At 34.0% G+C, this 22,393-nt stretch overlaps 1 protein-coding gene across 1 annotated transcript in view; it reads right to left on the minus strand.

Moving 5' to 3' along the window:
* Nucleotides 1–5,833: 5,833 nt before the first annotated feature.
* TBCA (tubulin folding cofactor A) overlaps nucleotides 5,834–22,393 on the minus strand; it is a 100,673-nt gene continuing 84,113 nt past the window's right edge. The window contains exons 2-4 of the mRNA XM_059919367.1: nucleotides 21,559–21,664; nucleotides 8,268–8,354; nucleotides 5,834–6,106 (exon numbers count right to left, since the gene is read on the minus strand). Of these exons, the coding sequence (XP_059775350.1) occupies nucleotides 6,026–6,106; nucleotides 8,268–8,354; nucleotides 21,559–21,664 (274 nt within the window). The 3' untranslated portion in view covers nucleotides 5,834–6,025. The remainder of the gene's footprint in view (nucleotides 6,107–8,267; nucleotides 8,355–21,558; nucleotides 21,665–22,393) is intronic.

Below are 22,393 nucleotides of genomic sequence, written 5' to 3' on the forward strand. Positions count from 1 at the left end.
ATTCCTGCTGTTTTCTTGTTTACTTATTGTCAGTATCCATGAGTTGTATGCTCCTCAAGAGCAGAGATCTTTGTCTGTCTTGCTCACCATGGCATCCTAGCTTCAAAATAGTGCCTAATAGTACAGGCTCAAGAAATGCTTGTTGCATAAGTTTAATTCTTTAATCTATTCAAGCTGTATTTTGTTGTGTGGAATGAGATAGAAATCAATTTTTATTTTTCTCATACTTTCCTAATTCCATTTATATATTATCCATCCTTTTACCACTAACTCGAAATGCCGCCTCTATCAGGTACTTATGTATTGATACACATACTTAGGGTGGGTTTGGGTTTTCTAGTCTATTCTACTGACAGTTTAATGTTGTGCTGGTTTCACTGTTTTAAATGCAGTAATTTTAAGTTTCAATATCCAACTGCACTACCTGCTACACTTATCCCCTCTACCCCTTAGCAATTCTCAATTTTCAAGATTTTCTTGTATAGTCTCACCATTTATTTTTCTCTATTTTGATAATTGTGACATTACATTTATATATTAATTTGTGGAGAATTGCCATCTTTAAAATGTTCTCACCAACAGCGTTATTAGATTTTCTATTTCCCTATACTCTTACTGCATAGTATCAATTAAAAATTCTGTTAATCTATTAGTTTCACCAATTTTTTTTCTTTTTATATTAAAATTTTTGACTCTGTTGAAATTTACTTTGGTGTGAGAGGTGAAATAGAAATCCAGTTTTATTTTTCCTTCAAATGATTAGCTGGTTATCCCAATACGATTTATTGAATAATCTATCTTTCTGATAAGTCTGAAATATCCCTTATCATATACTAAATTTATATATATATATATTTGGGTTTGCTTCTGGACTCTATTCTCTTTGATTTTCTATTTTTTACCATACATTTAATTATCACAACTTGATATATTTTAATATTGAGCAGAGCTAGTTTCCCCTCATTACTATTTTTTCATATCCCCCTCCCAGATATTCTTTCCTGTTAAAATTTTTTTTAATTGCATTTTAGAATCATTTCCTAACATTCCCCTCCTCTCTCCAAACCATGTTGTATTTTATTTCATTGAATTTACAGATGGACATAGGGAGAAACCTCATTTTGACAATATCAACTTTCCATATGTAGTACAAGTCATTTTTTAAAATGTCATCTTCTATGACTCTTCTTAGGGATTTATTTTTCCATTATGTTTGGTTCTTGCTGGCATATAGAAAAGCTTTTGGGTTCTATGTATTCATTTTTTAAGACTGCTGTAATAAGGTACCACAAACTAAGTGCCTTAAAACAACAGAATTTATTATCTCATAGTTCTGGAGGCTAGAAGTCTGAATCAAGGTGTTGGTAGAGCCATACTCTCTCCAGGAATCTAAGGGAGAATCTATTCCATGCCTTTCTCATATCTTCTGGTGCCACCTTGCTATTCCTTGGCTTGCAGCTGCATAACTCCACCCTCTGCCTATGTTGTCATGTGGCCTTCTCGCTGTTTCTTCAAGTTGTCTTATTAGCACATCGGTCATACTAGATTAAGGGCCTACCCTACTCACTAGTGTGACCTCATCTTAACTGATGAAATCTGCAAGGACCCTATTTCCAAATAAGGTCATATTCTGAGGTACCGGGGGTTAGGATTTCAGCTTATCTTTTTGGAGCACATAATTCAACCCATTACAGTTTTATATATTCATTTTGCAGCTACCCACTTTAATTTCCTCAATGCTTCTAATTACTTTACAGATCACGTCCTTGTGTTTTCCTGGTATCAATACATATCTTATCAACTGCATATCATGTGAATAATGCCTCTTTTCCAATTTATTTATTTCATCCTTTTATCTAAGCTCATTGGCTAGTAGTTTATCATACCTAGTCAACAGGTATTCATCTTTAAAAAACCCCCATTCATTCGCACTTATTCTTTCGTGAACTCTGTGTTTTCATCCTTTATCTTTTGTACTAGGAATTTTTTCTTATTAATTTGAAAAGTCTTTTTGAGCATTAAAAATATTAACCTTTGGTGACATATATTGCCCCCAAGACTTTGAAAGCACCTTGTCACCTATCCAACAGTCAACAGAAAGCACAAAAAATATAAGAAGGGTGTAGATCTACTGTAACATGAATTAATCATAGCTTTCTGTGCAACAGTCTAATATAGGAACAAATACCTCTCATAAGAGCAATAAGACTAATAGTGAAGTGCAATGTAGAAGCACTCTTGAAAATTTCAAGTACTCTAATACTTAAAACTTGTTTCATACTGCACCATTTCTAAACCATTCAATTTCTTTCCAGCTAAAGCACTCAAACGAGTCTCAAGGACTAAATTAACTGATTAACCCTTTAATGTCAAATGCGTCACAGCTCTTGCTCACATACTATCAAGTTTACACTGACATTTAAAGGCCCTAACTCACCATCAAGGAAAGGATTAATCTGTCCTTGGTTTATTTAAATGACCAAATAATAAGATTAAAGTGATAACCAGCTGTAGGATATGTCCTTATTAAATTTGATAGGATTTTTAAAAAGCCAAGTAATGTAATGAAGTTTGCAAAGTAATTTAGATTAACCAGGTTTGACTGCTCAATTTGGAAGTGATTCAGTGCACAGGTATAGGCATAGAGACAATTTTTAAATATTAGGATTTGATTGTTCCTCACCAGAAATTCAAGAAAAGTGAAATGAACATTTCAATATATTGCTATAACCAGCTTTCATTACCCATAAACACGTGCTTATCACTTTTTTTTTTTTTAATCCTCCCAAGTAGCTGTTTACATGACTTATCCAGATGGTACAAAATAGGATAAAGGAAGGACAATCTAGTTCTTGAGATGTTAATACTCATCCAAAATGTAAATGTCCCAAAAACCCAGCCAGAAAGCTCCAGGACTTTGGGGGAGTACTTTGATTTACTAGGACTGAATCCCTATTAGACATGCCCAAGTGAAAATGCTGACACTTGGGAATCCTCTCAATGGCATGAAAATCAGCCTGGATGTGGTCACTTTACTCATTCCATATGTTATGTCTGTTTATCCTATGTACATTCTTACTTAGAAATGATGTGACCTTTGCTATACAGAAAACACAGAAAAATTAGGTTTACTACTTGATTCTGCCACTTGTCTTTGTTTTGCCTGTCTAATCTATGGATGCCATTGTATTGGTCTGTGCAAGGACTAAGGGCACCTAACAAATGTTAAATGATTACACATTACCATGATACTTCATGCCTGCAATGTGTGTAAATTTGCACACATTCACTGAGACAACTGCTCTGAGACCTAAGAAGTTGATAGCTATATATCAAAGAAGTTTATATATATCTATATGGTATATATGTCTATATAAAATGAGTTTATATATGAGAATTTTATATAAATTTTATAAATATTACTTTAATTATTATATTAAGGTAGTGTTTTTCACAACCCAATAGCAGGTGGTCATGATCAGATGAAAGAGAATAGAAAATATCTGAGGAATTGTACATATTAAGGATGCTTATTATTTTATGTATATATGGACCCCCATATATATGCACTGGGTCACAATCAAAAATGTGTTTCTTATCGTGCTTTGTGGTCCAAACAGTTTGAAAAGCATTGTATTAAATGTATTTTGTTTGTGATGAGATGGAATCCTTCACAGCATTCTTTGTCTCACTCTAGAAGTTAGACATGTTTTTGCTTTTCACTTATTCTACAAATGTTTATTGAGCAACTGCTGTATGTTAATGGGGGTCAGGTATTGGTACAGGGAGAAAAAGGGCAACATTACTTTAGGGAATTTCTACTTATTGTTACACAATGTAAGGTTCTAAATAAAAGCTTAAAAACAAATTAATGCTACATCGATTAGAACTGTTCTTAATGTGCCTCTTGACCACAAAAATAAGCAGATTGTGTCAAAATTCTCAGGAATAAGCCTTCCCAGAATATTAAGCTTCTTGCTGCTTCTCATCAATACCTGGAGAGAGCCAGTATAAATCTATAGTAGTTGAGATAGGAATTCTCTAACGATATATTTCTTTTCATCTACCTTGTTGACTTCTTCTTTCTTAGGCTTTTTGGCAAGACAATATTTTCAGTAACCAAGATCTGGGTCATGGCTGCAAAACTTACCCTTCAGTATTACTTTTCTCAGGAGGGAGATATGTTCTCTTCAAGTTTTAACTGATAAGGAAACCATTTGCTATGAATATATATGATATTTGTGTATTTGGCAGAAGGATGAAATGAGATATTTTACATTAAAATAATAAAATATTTAAAAACTCAATATGCCAGAAACAACAAAATAAGCCCCAAACCAGAAAAGGCCCACCTGTTCTGTTCTTAATACCAAGCACAAAATAATCTAAATCTGAAGAGTTCAATTCTCCTGGTACTCAAATCTCTAATAGTGAACCTTAGTATAAAATTTTACATTGCAATTATAATTTTTATTTCCTCACTTGTCCCCTCTTCTACCTCAAATACTTTAAAAATTGCATGTAATGTTTTATTTTTTTTAACATCTTTATTGGAGTATAATTGCTTTACAATGGTGTGTTAGTTTCTGCTCTATAACAAACTGAATCAGCTATACATATACATATATCCCCATATCTCCTCCCTCTTGCGTCTCCCCCTCCCACCCTCTCTATCCCTGTAATATGTTTTTAAATGATGACATTTCAATTTAGAAATGCTTCAGATATGTTATTCTCTGATGAAGTAATTTTCTGAATGTGTAAAAGTTTTATTTTATAAATGATACATTCTGTGCTTTAGAACAGAGTAGTAGCCTTCAGAAATAACATTAGGAAAGAATAGTATTATTTTTCTCTTTGATCTTTTTGACAGATTCAAGAAATGTTATAGTTTCTAGTGATCATTTGCAATTTCCAAAATCAGACCCACCATACTACAAGTATGTATTTTATAGCAGCAAAAATTCAAGTTCTCTTATTTTTTCAATTATGAGCTTTAAAGTTTAAATGTTATTATTACTAGTTTGCTTCATTAGATCATGGCTCATGTTAGGTTGGTGACATAAGGCTCATATACATTTTCTAGAAATATAAGAAAACTAAAGTTGTCATTTATTTTTGGGAAATAAACTCAAATGATTAGGTTATGGATTTACAGTAGTACTGGGAAAAAGCTTTGTGATGCAACAATACCCTTTTCTTGTCAATCAAGACAATCCAGGTTTGGCTATGGCCAGCGCATGCTATAGCTGACTTGTATCTTCCCAGCTCTGTTTGGCTGATGTCACGTTAGTCGCTTGAAATCAGTCACAGTGGGAGTATTTACACTACAGAAATCAGCAAAAGCTACAAACCAGAGGTTCCTTTCCCATTTTGAAAAGCCATTAAACATTTCCCAGCACACCACTGGCAACAGCCATTATTCCTTTAAAATACAATTCAATTCTTTATTGTTCATAAGAATCTTATTCTTGAAGATCTAAATGGTTGGTGTTTTCTGTATAAATCTGACTTTCTGGAAAAAGATTTATATGTTTCTCATTAGTTCATAGTGAAGAAAATGTTGGACTTTCACTGTGAAGAAATAAATATGTAAGGCTGTATCCACAGAGAGGTTCTTACTTTCTTACCTGGGAGTTGTATCCTACTCAGAATAAAATATTCAAAATTTGGATTTTTATCTAAAAAAAAAAAAAAAAGGGAATCTATTTTTAACTTAATCCATGCTTAAGCAGCAAAATATCTAGACTTTAAATAGGACTTAACAGATTTTAATTCTCTGTCAAAAATGGCTATGACTTAATGATAAAAGGTTAATTAAAATACGCTGTAAAATATGAAAGAAGCAATTTTATTAGATGAACTCATTTATTTGACACATTAAATCAGGCAAAGAAAAACAGATGCACTGCGTAAAAAGAATCACATTCTCATACTACTTGAACACATAGCAGTGGTCAAAAATAATGAATTGTGGAATGGATCTCAGGACTTAATGCAAAAAAACACCCTGTATAGAAAACCTTCAGGCTTCTAACTTCACTGAATCCAGTACTAAACGTGCCTCCTTATATTCCTCAGCTTCTTCCAAGTCTTTTTCACTCTCCTGAAATTAAATATAATAAAAATTAGATTTATCCTTCTCGAACGTCAGTACTTTAATTACTCAGATATTACAAACCATCAACATAAGCAGCTCAAAAATTAAAACAAAAAGGATCCCAAGCCTCACCTAAATATAGTATAATTCCACAGATTTCTGAAGAACAATTCTGTTCTTTCATTACAGGTAAGGGAAGAAATAACAGGTTTGGTTTTGTTTCATTGTATATACTCATACAATAAGTGAAAAACATGGTCATCTAAAGCTACTGGCATTAAGTAACTAAATTAAAACCTCAGGAAAAATTGTAAAACATTGTATTCTCACTTTGTCAACACATCACCATACAAATGGAGTTATTATTAGTAATGCACTAAAAGTAAAAAATTATTTACTAGTGTGTTGCATATATGATGACATTCAGACCAAAATAATCCTCCAACTACTCACAATGACAAAGAAGGCTACTGGTGTCACACCAGAGTTAAGTACAATCTTTGAATCAGAAAAGTGAACTGTCTGCTTGGTACTGAGTATTATATACGCTACTACAAGGAAACAGCCTGACAGCTTTCATTTTCTGATTAAAGACAATTAAAGATTGAGTCTTTCCTTGGTATTTTACACAGAAAACTTTTACTAACATATTGTAACAGTAACAGAGAAATGAAATAATATCATCTAAGTTACTGTGCATAGCAAATTTTGATTTTTTAATAAATAAATAAAGCAATAGCAATTCAAGTCAAGGCAATAAAAGATGGATATATACAAACAGTTACAGGGCAGAGGGAATAAAGTGTGTGTATATGTATTTAATATGAAACTTTAAAGCAAAAAAGACTGAGGATTTGCTTAATTCAGACTACAAGTAAGAATTTCTTAAACGTCTGTATTACAGCTAAACTATGTCTTTATTCTCTGTCAGAAAATATAAGCTCTTCGAGGGTACAGACGTTGCTGAATATATCCTCACACACAAATATATCATCCAAAGACAATATTATTTTTTTCAAGCAGTTTCTATTACTTTCTCAGCTACTACATTCATGAGAGAAAAAAGCATTTCAATTTTCAGGAAATACAAATGATGCTTTTGTTTTGGGTAATATTTTAATAGAGTAATTATTTCCTGCTTTCATCATCTTTTATTTCATCTGTCTTTTAACCATAGCTTCATTTTTGGCTTTAAAGAGAGTTTTCCTGCCTTTAAAAGGTTCCTATAGTAAATATGAGTTCTGTGTCAAAAGTAAAGTAAAATGTAAGTATTTCTCTCTTTTTTTCTACATATTTAGTCCTAATATTATTTTGGTGGGAAAACAAATCTCATTCTCTTTCCAAGGATACATATACATGATCATACTGAAAAAGCCTCACACTATTTTTGTTATATAGGGAACAACTATGAATCAGGAGACAGCTATGTAGCTGGTAATTAATATTAGCTCAAGAACTAGAAACATAAAATGAGGTTAATAAAGGAAATGATAGAATTCATCAAATTATCATCAAACAGCAATAATAATCGGCTGGTATATAGTGTTATGCTTTTATCTCTATTAAGAAATAAAAAAGAAGATGACTTTGCATTTTTCTTAGAAAATGATTCTGCCACTGTATCACAAGACATTTATACCAGCAAGTATGATAAGAGTGTTATACAGCTCCAAGTTAATATGAGAGGACTGCCTAAATATTACTGTACAGGGTTTTCTTTACTCTCTCAAATCGATGTATGTTTGAATTGGAAAGAATTCCAAATCCTTTTTAAAACAGCCCAAATTCATTTGAAACATGTGGATCTTTTAAAATTTCAAACAGACTACTCACCTTTAATGTGTCAAAAAAGATCTTTATGTGTGAAAACCAAATCATTCAAGATATTGCTGGACAGTATTAGTACTATGAATACCTACCATGATAACTCAAATATATTTAATTAACTAAGTTTAAATAAATAAACATGTTAGACACAGTACTTTTACTGGAGGTATAACTTAAAACACCACTTAAACTCCATTAATTATTTAAAAATAAACTGGTACACTGAGCAAGTAAACAAAATGTCACCAACTAGCTTTCAGTGTTAAACATTTAAAATTTTGGCCTTTCATGTATTAGACTGAAGAAAAATTGAAACATAAGACGGATAAGTATTACTTACTAATAACTGCAGAAGATCAGTATATGCAGCTTCCAACCTGCGCTGGCAATCTGGGATCATCATCCGGGACTCTTGCAGGATCTCTGCCTATAATGAGAATCTCTGTGAGACATGCAGAAATGGTAGAACTTACGCATTTAGCTCATACCTCTGAAAATATATAAAATGATTTAGAGGAATCAGAAAAAAGTTACTGTTATGTTAAACTGTTCAATATTTTAATTTTAATTGTGCTTATTATAAGTTAGAAAGAATGACTATCATAATGTAAAATATACAAAGTACAAGTTTTACATCTAAACCTTTTTGGTAATCACCTTCTCATGCTAAGCAAAAATTAACTCGAAAAGCTTTTCATAGAGCATTTATTTAAAAAGGCTATTTAAAGTAAACTATTTCTCCTGCTGTCACAAAGCACCTTTATCCAAAATGGGATCAGCTGGTTATATAAATATCTCCTGCATCTTTTGAGTAATAAAGAAAAACAGTGTTCAGATAATATCACACGGAGATAATTACTGCATGAAAAAAGTTATTGAGTTATTGATCACATCGTGCGCACACTGCAGGAGGTTCTCACTGAAAGACAGAGGTAAAGAAAAATGAAAAGCAAAGACCAGCAGGCTCATATTTTTGATGCTTATCATGCATAAAAAGTTATTACTTATCCCTGTGCCTCATTTTAGGAGAGAGATTATTCTCCCCATGCAGTTTGATCCAAATTACCAACCTGGCACCCCTCTGAATGTGAACTTCTACTTCTGTCTATTCCTCCTGAAGACAGACACTACAGAATTAAAAACAGGAATCTTTATTTTGGAGGATATTTCTAGACTTAAAAATCCATCGTTTGAAGAAGGACTGTAACATATCAAATCATAGAAAAAGAAAAAAAATCAAAGAGATGACTGGGAAACCCAATCAATTAAGAGGGTAAATACATTAGTGTCAGATGTCGGACCTCAAATAAGTCTTTTTCCTAAGGAAGTAGGAAGCTTTATTTCCTTAAACTAGTCTCAGAAAGAGACACAGTGATCATTAAAACATTTATTTCCAAAAAGTAATGTTTGGTCAAATACCTTTGGTTAAATGAGTGCAAAATCTAAACTTTAACCTAGAAGCTTTATTACCTAGCTCACATAAAAACAAAAGACATAATTTAATGGTAATCATACTACATTCTAATAGAAACTTTAATAAATCCCATTACCTCTTCCTTTTCCCAAAAGTTTTGTCATAGTTCACAATGTAAATAAAAATCAAAATTATAATATACAAGGATGCTCTCTATCCACATCTCTTTTCTCAGGTGAAATCTACTGCTGAACTTGTAATTCTTTTACTAATAAGGCACATGTTGAAAATTTCAAACACAGGATCATGACTTTATTTTACAGCTATTCATACTATGCCTAAATATTCAATCATTACCACTAATTTATTTTTGTGTAACTGGTTAGTTTGAATACATGTGAAAAATCAGTGACAGGGACGTTTCATTGGGTAAGCGATTCGTATTTCCTCCCCTATGGACTCCACTTGAAAATAGCTTATAGGAATTAAACAAGATGAAATGAATATAAAGAATTTGGTCAAACACATGATAAGCCAAAATGTACACTTGTAAAATTTGTTTGGCAAGCTTTAGTGTTGTCACTGAAATGAACTTTAAACAATGCTGTCCAAAATAATTTCTAGTCATTATTGTTCTATCCATTATTATAGAGCAAAACTCAATTAGTCTATCAAAACAGGACTCTGACTTAAGTAGGGCCAAAGCTCAGTCTGTCCCATACACCAGTCTCATTTCATATAATAAGCTTACTGTATATTTGCAAGATGCCAGGTATAGGGGATACAAAGACGAAAAAGAGAAGGTCTCATCCTCCAATCCATATGGAAGAATAAACATGAAAATAAACACTTAACACTGCTTCAAGAAGATCATGCCACAGGGAGCCAAAGGCATACAGTACAGTGGTAACTATGATTTGGAATCTGTAAACCACATCTTAATCAAGGCCATAAATCATATACTTTACCTTCCTACAATGAATTACAACTGTCAGGAATAATTTAAAAAGACAGTATATAAGGTGTGATTATACAGTAAAGACACCCTTCAATTACCTGAATAAACTAAAAAAGTATTATCATTCAAAGTGTTCCCCTTGGGAAGGAGTCATTCGAATGAATGGGGCCTCTGTTTAAAATATGTGGATAAACTGTCAGTTCATTCTAGTGCTTACTATGACAGGACTGAAGTTAAGTAAGAATCTTGGCACAGATATGCAGGTACAAGGAACTCAGGAGAACGCAACAGGATGCAGTCCTACTGATATCTTACTGTTTTTAAAACAAGTTATGATTTTTTGGGGGCAAGTTATTCAGGTAAAGCTGACGTTGGGGGAGGCTTAGCAAGGCTCATTATAGCAATGAATAAACTACTGACATAAAATATGATTAATTTTTTTTATAATCAAAACATATATACATTGGAAAGGAAAAGCCTTATTGGCAGATCTTTATTTTTTCAGAAAGAAGAGTGTGTGAAATAATCTAGCCGATGTCAAGTCCTTTTGGTACTCATCAACTGGGATAAGGTTTCTAGCTTCTTTAGTGATCCAGATCATTCACCCAGGCCTGGCTATACCTATAATAATCTATAGACACTCTAATATTAGATACTGGCTGCTTCTGAACCAATGGTAACTGCATTAGTTGGTCAAACTGAGATCTAGAGTAGTTCAGAGATTACTGGAACAATGGTTAAGTCTTTCCTTTTACACGGTAGCAAAATGGTAATGTGATAATAAACAAGTTAAGAAATCCATTTGATGAAAGAAAGAAAGAAAACAGTAACTATGTGAGGTGATGGATATGTTAAGTAGCTTGAACGTGGTGAATATTTATTTCACAATGTATATGTATATCAAACCATCAAGCTACATACCTTAAATATATACAATTTTAATTATACCTCAATAAAGCTGGGGAAAAAAGATATAAAGATACTCTGAGGAATAGTGAATCATACAGTCAGAAGGGACGTAAGTGGTCATCTAGTCCAGCCTCCTCAGTCTACAAATGATAAAGTTGAGTCCCAAAGTGATTAGCTAGTTAACAGGTGAGTTATAGCCCATAATTCTGATTTCAACTCCAGCATGTGAATTAGTGGTAGTGGCAGTCAGTATCCAAGACAGCTTCCAATGATCCTCACTGCCTTGTATTCCTACCCTTGTGCAGTCACCTCCCACACTGAATTTGGTCTGGCACTGTGTGACCAACAGAATGTGGCAGAAATGGCATTCTGGGACTGAAGACCTGAAGCTGGGTCTTAAGAAGCCTTGTAGCTTCCGCATGGGCCTCTTGGATTCATCACTTTTGGAAAACACTTCTCTTAGGACCCAGTCACCATGCCGTGAAGAAAAAAAGAAAAAGAAAGAAAGAAATTCATTTGACTTGTGTTTTGTGGTTATTGATGAATGGTTAAGGATGTAAGAAGAATTCTATGAGTCAAAAATAATCTGGGCTCTAAGCCCTGACACATCAATAATTACTTAAATATGAATGGTCTAAATTTACCAGCTAAAAACCAGTCTACAAGAAACTCATTTCAAACATAATGAAATACAGGTTAAAAAAAAAAGGATGGAAAAACAATACATCATGCAAACATTAAAAAAAGAGCAGTACTGGCTATATTAATATTGGATAAAATAGACTTAAGAGCAAAAAAATTATGAGGGGCACAAAGGGATATTAAAATGATCAATCCACCAAGAAAACAGTGATCCTAAATGTGTATACACTAAACAAAAGAGCTTCAAAATACATAAAACAAGAAATGGTAAAGCTAAAAGGAGAGACAAACAAATCCACAAATACAGTTGAGGATTTCAATACCCCACTCTTAGCAACTGACAGAGGTACTAGAGGAAAAAAATCAGCAAAGATATAAAAGAACTGAGTGACACCATCAACCAGAAGATCTAACGGACATTTATGGAACACTCTACCTATGAAAGATTAATACAAACACTTTTCAAGTACTCATGAAACATTCTCTGCAGTACACTATATCCTGGATCAAAACCCAACAAACACAAAACAAACAAAAACCTCAACGAAGTTAAAAGTACTGAAATAACACACAGAACATGTCTGACTATAATGGAATAAAATTAGAAACCAATAATAAAAAGATAGCAGGAGAACCTTTAAACACTTAGAAATTAAACATATTTCTAAATAACTGATGGGTTAACAAGGAAGTCTCAAAGGGAACAGAGAAATACATAAATAAATGAAAATGAAAATACAACACGTCAACTTTTGTGAGATTCAGCTAAAGCAGTGCTGAGGGGGAAATTCAGAGCACTAACTGCTTAGATTAGGAAAGAGGAAAGATCTCAAATTAAAAATCTAAGTTTTTACTTCAGGAACCTAGAAAAAGAAGAGCAAAAGAAACCTAAAACAAGCAGAAGAAAGGAAAGAATAAATACACAATCAGAAATCAATGAAATTAAAAACAGGAAAAGAACAGAGGAAAAAAAAGCAGTGAAACAAAGAGCTTTATTTTGGAAAAACAATTGATAAACCTCTAGTTAAGACTGACAAATACAGAGTAAGAAGGCACAAATCACCAATATCAGTAACAAAATACAGAATGTCAATACAGACCCCACAACCAACAAAAGGAGAAAAAATACTAAAAGTAATTTTATAATATTGTTCATAATGCTCATAAATTCAACCACTTAGAAGAAATGGGCCAATTCCTTGAAAACTACAAACCACCAAAACTCAACTGATAAACTGAACAGTTCTAAAATTATTAAAGAAATTGGATCTATAATTAAAAAGTTCTTGAAAAAGAACTCTCCAAGCCCAGATGCTTCCACTGGACAATCTTTATTTAAACACTTAACACCAATTTTACACAAATCTTTCAAGAAAAAAAAAGAGAGAACACTTCCCAACCTAACAAATACAGTATAAAAAAAAGTAAACTGAAGACCATTATCTCCCATAAACTTAGATGCAAAAGTCCTCAACAAAATATTAGCAAATCTAATTCAGCAATTAAGAGAATTATACAAATAAAGTCAAAATGGATTAAAGACCTAAATGTAACACCAGACACTATAAAACTCTTACAGGAAAACATAGGCAGAACACTCTATGACATAAATCACAGCAAGATCCTTTTTGACCCACCTCCTAGAGAAATGGAAATAAAAACAAAAATAAACAAATGGGACCTAATGAAACTAAAAGCTTTTGCACAGCAAAGGAGACCATAAACAAGACAAAAAGACAACCCTCAGAATGGGAGAAAATATATGCAAATGAAGCAACTGACAAAAGATTAATCTCCAAAATTTACAAGCAGTTCATGCAGCTCAATATCAAAAAAACAAACAACCCAATCAAAAAATGGGCAGAAGACCTAAACAGACATTTCTCCGAAGAAGATATACAGATTGCCAACAAACATATGAAAGGATGCTCAACATCACTAATCATTAGAGAAATGCAAATCAAAACTACAATGAGATATCATTGCGCAGTGGTTGAGAATCTGCCTGCCAATGCAGGGGACACAGGTTTGAGCCCTGGTCTGGGGAGATCCCACATGCCGCGGAGCGACTAGGCCCGTGAGCCACAATTGCTGAGCCTGCGGGTCTGGAGCCTGTGCTCCGCAACAAGAGAGGCCGCAATAGTGAGAGGCCCGCGCACCGCGATGAAGAGTGGCCCCCACTTGCCGCAACTAGAGAAAGCCCTCACACAGAATCGAAGACCCAACACAGCCATAAATAAATAAATAAATAAATAAAATTAAAAAAAAAAAAAAAGACACAGACGTAGAGAATGGAGTTGAGAATACGAGGAGGGGGAAGGGTAAGCTGGGACGAAGTGAGAGAGTGACATGGAACATATATACATTACCAAATGTAAAATAGATAGCTAGTGGGAAGAAGGTGCATAGCACAGGGAGATCAACTGGTGCTTTGTGACCACCTAGAGGGGTGGGATAGGGAGGGTGGGAGGGAGACGCAAGAGGGAGGGGATAGGGGGATATATGTATATATATAGCTGATTCACTTTGTTATAAAGCAGAAACTAACACACCATTGTAAAGCAATTATACTCCAATAAAAATGTTAAATAAAAAAAGAGAGAATTATATAACACAATCAAGGCTGGTTCAATATTTGAAAACTAATCCATGTAATTCACAGTATCAACAGGCCAAAGAAGAAAAATCATGTGATCTTACCAAATGACACACAAGAAGCATTTGACAAAATCCAACCCATTCATGACAAAAATACTCAGCAAAACTGTGAATAGAGGAGAATTTCCTCAACTTGAAAAAGACCATCTACAAAACCCCTACAGCTAATATTTATGTAATGATAAAAAACTATCTCCCTAAGACTGGGAACAAGGTAAGAGTGTCCACTCTGACCATTCCTATTCAACATAGCACTGTTAAGTTCCAGCCAGTGCAACAAAGCAAGAAAAGAAATAAAAGACACGCAGATTTAAAAGAAATAAAACTGTTCTTATTTGCAAATGACATGATTGTCTACATAGAAAATCAGAAGGAATCTACCAAAAACTCCCAGAACTCATATGTGAGGTCAGCAAGGTCACAGGTTATAAGATCCACACACAAAAAATTGACTGCACTTTTATACCTAACAACAAATACGGCATTGGAAACTGAAACTAAAAACAATACCATTTACAATAGCGTCAAAGAAAAGGAAACACTTAGGTTTAAATCTAACAAAACATGTACAGGATCTGTATGCTGAAAATTACAAAATACTTATGAAAGTTAGACCTAAATAAACTGGAGAGACTTACCATGTTCACTGATCGGAATACTCAACATGGTAAAGATATCAGATCTCCCCAAGTTGATCTATGTAGGTTTAATGCAATTTCTATCAAAATCTTAGCAAAGTGTTTTACAGATACAGACAAGCTTATTTTAAAATTTTTATGGAAAAGCCAAGAAACTAGAATAGGTAAAACAATTTTGAAAGAAAAGAAAAGCAACTGAGAGGGCTCAGTCTTCCCTGTGTTAAGGTTCACTATACAGCTATAGTAATCAAGATAGTGTGGTACTGGTAAAGGGTTAGACACAGATTAATGGACCAGAACAGAACCCCAAAATAGACCCACACAAATAAGTCCAACAGGTTTCTGACAAAGGTACAAAAGCATTTCAATGGAGGAAGGATAACCTTTTCAATGAATGCTGCTGGAACAACTGGGCACTCACTGGCAAAAACATGAACCTTTAATTAAACCTCATACCTTACATAAAAATTAACTCAAAATCAATCAAAGCCTTGAATGTAAGACATAAAACCACACAACTTTTAGAAAAAAAGAGAAAATCTTCAGGACCTAGGTCTAGGCAAGGAGGCCTTAGACTTGAGATCAAAAGTATGATTCACAAAAGGAAGCATTAGATGTAAATGAGGTGTTCTCAAAGTTAAAAACTGTTGCTCAGTAAAAGATTGTGTTAAGAGGGTAAAAAGACAAATTAGAGACTAAAAGAAAATATTTGCAAACCACATATCCAACAAAGGGCATTTATCTAGAAAATATTAAAAATTCTCAAAATTAAAAAAGTAAAAAAATAAAGTATCTATTTAGAAACTGGGCAGAAGACATGAACAGACATTTCACTGAAGAGGATATACAGACGGGCAATAAGCAAATGAGATGTTCAACATTATTAGCTATTAGGGAAATCCAAATTAAAAGCACAATCAGCTATCACTACACACTTATCATGTAGGTGATGGCTAAATGCTAAAATTAAAAACAGTGATAACACCAAATGCTGGTGAGGATGTGGAGAAGTCAAACCATGCAAACATCATTGGTAGGAACATAAAATGGTACAGCCACTCGAAAAGAGTTTGGTAGTTTCTTTTAAAACAAAAAATGTACTAATATGACCCAGCAATTGCTTGGGCATTTATCCCAGAAAATGAAAACTTATGTTCACATAAAAATTGAATATGAACATTCATAACAGCTTTTTTGTATCAGCCAAAACCTGGAAACAATCCAAGTGTCCTTCGATGGTTAAAATGTGGTACATTCATTCCATGGAACACTACTCAGCAACAGTAAGGAACAAATTATTGATACACTCAATGACCTTGATGGACCTCAAGAAATTATTAAGTGGAAAAAGTCAATTTCAAAAGGTTACATACTGTGTGATTCCATTCCATGTTATATAACATTCTTTAAAGAGTGTTAATTATTTAGGATTTAAGGGGTGGAGAGGACAGGGGCTATAAAGAGATAGCAAAAGGCAGTCTTGTGATGGAATGGTTCTCCATCATGATCGTGTAGCAGTTACACATGCTACACATGCGATGGAATTGCATAGAATTATACGCACACACAATGAGCACATGTATAACTAGTGAAATGTAAATAAGCTCTGTGGTGTACCAATGTCAGTTTCATGGTTTGGATACTGTAATTATGCAAGATGCTACATTGTAAAAGGAATGGTAAAGGGTATATAAGACTTCCCTGAAAATTTTTTGCAACTCCCTGTGAGTCTGTAACAAAAAACAAAAAAAGCAAGTGTATAAATAGAACACCATTTATAAACCTGATTATATGTACCAAGAGACAATAAAATTTTAATTATTGATAAAAAAAATCTGGTGTTTCTTGCAGCCATGTAAGAGACCCTTGGTCAAATTCCTCTTTGTAGACTGAAACCTATTATTTTCCATATATTTAATGAAAAAATTTCCCCTTCAGTTTTAGGAAAAAGAAATATCAAATTGTGAACGTTAACTCATGTTTCAAGTAAATCACAAAAAATGTGGTGCAAAATTTCACAATACTGCAATTATATGTAATAAATGTAAGGCTTTTGTGAGAAATCTTTGTTGAAAATTGTACCAGTTTGTCCTTTAATATTAATTCTGGAAGGTAAGAAATGCATCATGCCTTAGGTAAAATAACTGAGATATGTTTGATTGCCATTATTACCAATCATTTCTGTTCCAGAAGAGGCTTAAAAAAAAAAACCAAAAAAAGATGAGAATACCTTCACCAGTTGAGGGCAAAATCCTCTGTAACCATCCCTAATCGGGGGATGAGGATATTGGAGAAAAAGAGGAATATCATAAGCAAAAGGCTAAAATCAATATTTAGTCAACATTTGAATGTTGTGTTATAGAATAACTCTTTGACTGGTATTTTGGCTTATTACGGTCCTGAAACTTCTGCCTAGTTATTTATTTTAAAACAACTAAAATTAAGCCCAGTGCAAGAGAGAACAATTTTGGCAATCAATTTCAGGTAAGAAGTTTGACAGGGACCAAGAGACAGCATTGTATGTGTATGTTATAAAATATTAGGGCTGGTTCAGAAGATCTAGGAAAGCCAGAGCAAAATGGAACCAAGTGAGAGAAAAGCCAAGGTAGTGCACAGTGACTGGGGATGGCATTTAGCTCAGAAGAGGAGGAAATACAGGGAGAAGAGTAGACAACCCACAAAATCTGGCACTTGGCTTCCATATTTTTTATGAGGGGGCATCAGCAAATGTCACGAAACAATTCCTGACCTTAAAGTAGTAGGCAATTAGGAAAAGAGCAGTGCTTCTGGCAACGCAACTCCCCTTGCATATAAGAAAAAACATGTATGGCTGGCCACCGCAAAGCTAAGCTAGGAAAAGGAACTGAGAAAAGCATGTAGGCTGGGCTAAAGACAAGGTTTCATGAGACCCTGAAACAAAACTGCAACTGACAACTGTATACACTGCAGGTTGAGAATATCAGAAAACAAAAAAACTTATTGCTCTGTAATTAGATATGGGTTGGTATTCTTGAATTTAAGTACTAGGCTGACTATGAATCTAGGATATCATGTTATAAACCATGACCACTGTGACAAAAGAATTTTAACATGGTTGAGTTTAGAAAGGGTTTTTGAACAAATTTTTTCCCCTTTTACATCTGCATATGTAGTCAATGATATAACCAGTAAGTGGCTAATATCTTTTTTAAAATTTTTTTATTTTTTAACATCTTTATTGGAGTATAATTGCTTTACAATGGTGTGTTAGTTTCTGCTGTACAACAAAATGAATCAGCTATACATATACATATATCCCCATATCCCCTCCCTCTTGCGTCTCCCTCCCTCCTACCCTCCCTATCCCACCCCTCTAGGTGGTCACAAAGCACTGAGCTGATCTCCCTGTGCTATGCAGCTGCTTCCCACTAGCTATCTATTTTACATTTGGTAGTGTATATATGTCCATGCCACTCTCTCACTTCGCCCCTGCTTACCCTTCCCCCTCCCAGTGTCCTTAAGTCCATTCTCTACATCTGCATCTTTATTCCTGTCCTGCCCCTAGGTTCTTCAGAACCATTTTTTTTTTTTTTTAGATTCCATATATATATGTGGGTAGCTAATATCTTTAAGTTAACAATTAGAACACAGGATTCAATAAAGAGTTAATCCTTACCTATCAAGTAGTAATTTTACTGAAGACAATCAATATATAAATACAAATGAAATAAAACAGATTCTGTGATAATCTGTGACATTATTTGCAGAATTTTATTTAGAAAGGAAACACATTCCCCATTCCAAGTAACTTACAACTCATATTCTAGCTATAGGACTATTTTAAAATACATTATTGGTGATGAAACGAACAGGGCAAAGAAAAAACTAAACAAGGTCACTAACTACACAAGTGGGAAAATAAACCAGATGGGGTCTAAGAAGGACTTGGGTGAAATAAGTGATACACTATGTTATAATGTTTCTCACTAGATGTGGGAAAACAATACAGTACCTTAAAGTGAGAGAGATACAAAAGTGATATGAATATTTATGGAAGTATATATTAAAAAAGCATTTAACATAATGTTAAGAATCAAAAAGTTACATTCCATATGTAAATCCTTATGAAGGGCAGTTAGTTTACAAAAGTCAACATTTTGGGGGACATACTATATCTGCACACCTGTTTACAAATCCTCTCTCAATTTAAGAATATCTGACACACGAATGTCCTTTGCTAGATCATACATAGAGGAAGGGAGGCTCTCCTGGAAGCTCAAGAAAATAAGAAAGTTCTCTTCTTGTATAACCTGAAGAAGGAGACAGTTCAAGTGCCACTGCATTCCTTGTGCACAACAGAAAGCAACTACCTACAGAAAAATCCACTTTCTTTAAGTGATTAATTTTGCTTAATTAAGTCTGGGTTAAGTGTGCATTACCATCTGTAACATAATTTATATGATGAAAACCACTGTGAGTTCATAAAGCTGATTTAAAAAATAAGTCTTGAGATATAATCTGTATAAGCTCTTTTATATTCTCCTTTTACCTAGTGTCATCTGGATTTTATTCCAAATGCACTGGACACTGGATTTTAAGTAAAGGGATAAGTAATCTGATGTACCTTTTAAAGAGATCAACCTGGCTGCTGTGGTATGAAAGGAATGGAGAGTTATCAAGAGACAAAGAGGATATCAACCAGGAGGCTTTTGCAGTAGTACAGGCATGAAGTGATAGTGGACTGGACTAGGATAGTGGCAGTAGAGAAAGAAATGGAAGGAAAAAGAAACAGGACTTGGTGATCAAGAGAAGACCCATAAGTTTTGGTTTGGGTATCTAAATAAGTAGACGTACCATTTATTGAGAGGGGGGAAACAAGAGAAAGACTAGCTTCTTGTTTCAGGGAGGTGAGCTGGGTTGAGGGAAGACCAAGATTCTTATCTTGAACACACAAGGGATATGTCAAATTGGTGATCAGTTGAATATACTGATATATATTGGAGTGATTGGGCCCAGAGATAGAAATTTGGGAGATACTGGCACCAGAATGAATGTCAAGTAAGCAGGAATTCTGGGTTTTTCTGTTTTGTTGTTGTTTTTAATGCCATGTCTAAAAGAGTGCCTGGAACAGTATTTGGCAAGTAGCAGGGGTTCAATAAATATCTGCTGTGCAAACAAATGAATGGGCATAAAGATGGTACTTAAAGTTAAAGGATGGTATGAGATTACCTAGAGAGGAATTGTAGCTAGAACTCTTAAGGTTAAAAAAATTTTTTTTAAAGATAGAGAAAGAGACACATAGAGAGAGATGGGAGAGAGAGAGCGAGCTGGGAGAGGGAGAGTTTCAGCAAAGGAGACTGAGAAACAATGGCAGTGAAACCTGGAGACCATTCTATCAAAGATGCCAATATAAAAGAGCATTCCAAGGAGAGAGTGTCAAATGCTGTAGAGGTTATGTAAGAAAGAAGTGATAACAATGTCACTGACGGTTGTAACAAGGGCTGAGGCACACAATCCACTCTAACAGGAAGGAAGGTGGGTAGTATGGGTACAGGTGCAGGTAGATTGATAGATTTTGTGGTGGGAATATAAGTTCCCTTGACAGCCTCTATTTTCTCAAGCAATTACAAAACAAGTGTCAATCAGGAGTGAATATAAATTAAATATTATGATGAGAATAAATAAAGTGTTATGAAACCACAGAGGAGGGGCACCTAACTCAGTGTTAGGGTGGAGTGTAGAGGAGGTTTAAAGAATAAGTAGGAATTAAAAAGGAGAGGGTAGGCAGGACCAGTAGGAAGAACATCCCAGACATATGCAATATCTCAGAGGTAAAGGAGAAAGGGCTTGTTCAGGAAACTAAAAGGCAGGACCTAAGAGGTCCAGATAGGGACTGGCAAAAGATGAGGCTGGAATGATAAGGAGGTACCACAATTAAGAAGAGCTGTGTATACAATGCTAAGGAGACTGAAACTTGTCATGAGGATAATCAGAAGTAGCCACTGAAATGCATAATGTGTATATGTGTGTGTGTGTGTGTGTGTGTGTGTGTGTGTGTGTGTATAATTTTGGTGGTCTTCATATCAGTTTGGGAAAAATATCTGTAAATATAAGTATATTTAATTATAAGACTAGGCCATTTTATATTTAATACTTAAAACTGGAGAGGCAGTACTGCTTAATGGCTGAGTACAGATTCCAGAGCCAGAATGCCTGTGTTCAAATCCCAGGTATGCCACTTAGCAGTTGGATGACCATGGGCAAGTTATTTAACCTGTGTTTCAGTTTCCTTATTTTTAGATGGTAACTTTCCTTATTTTTAAATGGAGATTTTAATAGGACCTTTAGTAGGACCTTCTCAGAGGGCTGTTAATCCATTGTTAATATGGTATTCTGTAAATGTTAGCTGTTATTATTTAAGATATAATTTTACCTGCTTTTTAATAGCATAATTTTCACCATCTTCAGCTTTCATTTTTTCAATCTTTTCTTCTTGTTGTTTTGCTTCCTTCTCATACATCATTTTTTCTTTGACCAATCTATAAATAAACCAAAAACTGTTTCAGAGAATTAACTTTCTCTCTAGCAACAGACCAGAAAAAACAAAGAAACTCTGTAAATATAAAGTATACTTTAAAAAGCATACGTACTAGATGGGGAGGAGAAGGGAAGGGAAGAAAAATATGTTAGCCACAGATGTATGAACCTCATGACCTTAAGTTTTATACCTGCCTAAAGCAAGTCAATCTATCAAAGCATAGAATTCTTAAATTTTTAATTAAAAACATTCCATTATAGTAACTGTATTTACAATGTAAAAATAACATTCAAAATTATTATATACTAACATTTCTATATTGTTTGCTTTACTTATTTACTTAAAATTGCATTAATAATATATTTGTTTCAGGTGTACAATATAGTGATTTGATATTTTTATACATTATGAAATTATCACCGCAATAACCATATGTCATCTGTAACCATACAAAGTTGTATCTCTTAATCTTCTTCACCTATTTTGTCTGTGTCCCCAACCCGTCTTCCCTCTGGCAACCACCAGTTTGTTCTCTGTATCTATGAGTCTGTTTCTGTTTTGTTTTGTTTTTTAGACTCCATATGTAAGTGAAATCATTCGGTATTTTCTCAGTTTGACTTATTTCACTTCGCATTAACACCTTCCGGGTCCATCCACGTTGCTGAGGAGGAGTAACCAAAAAAAAAAAATGCTAAGACCAATGTCAAAGAGGTTACTGCCTATATTTTCT

This window comes from Balaenoptera ricei, chromosome 3 (genome assembly GCF_028023285.1).
Source record: "Balaenoptera ricei isolate mBalRic1 chromosome 3, mBalRic1.hap2, whole genome shotgun sequence".
Taxonomy (NCBI): Eukaryota; Metazoa; Chordata; class Mammalia; order Artiodactyla; family Balaenopteridae; genus Balaenoptera; species Balaenoptera ricei.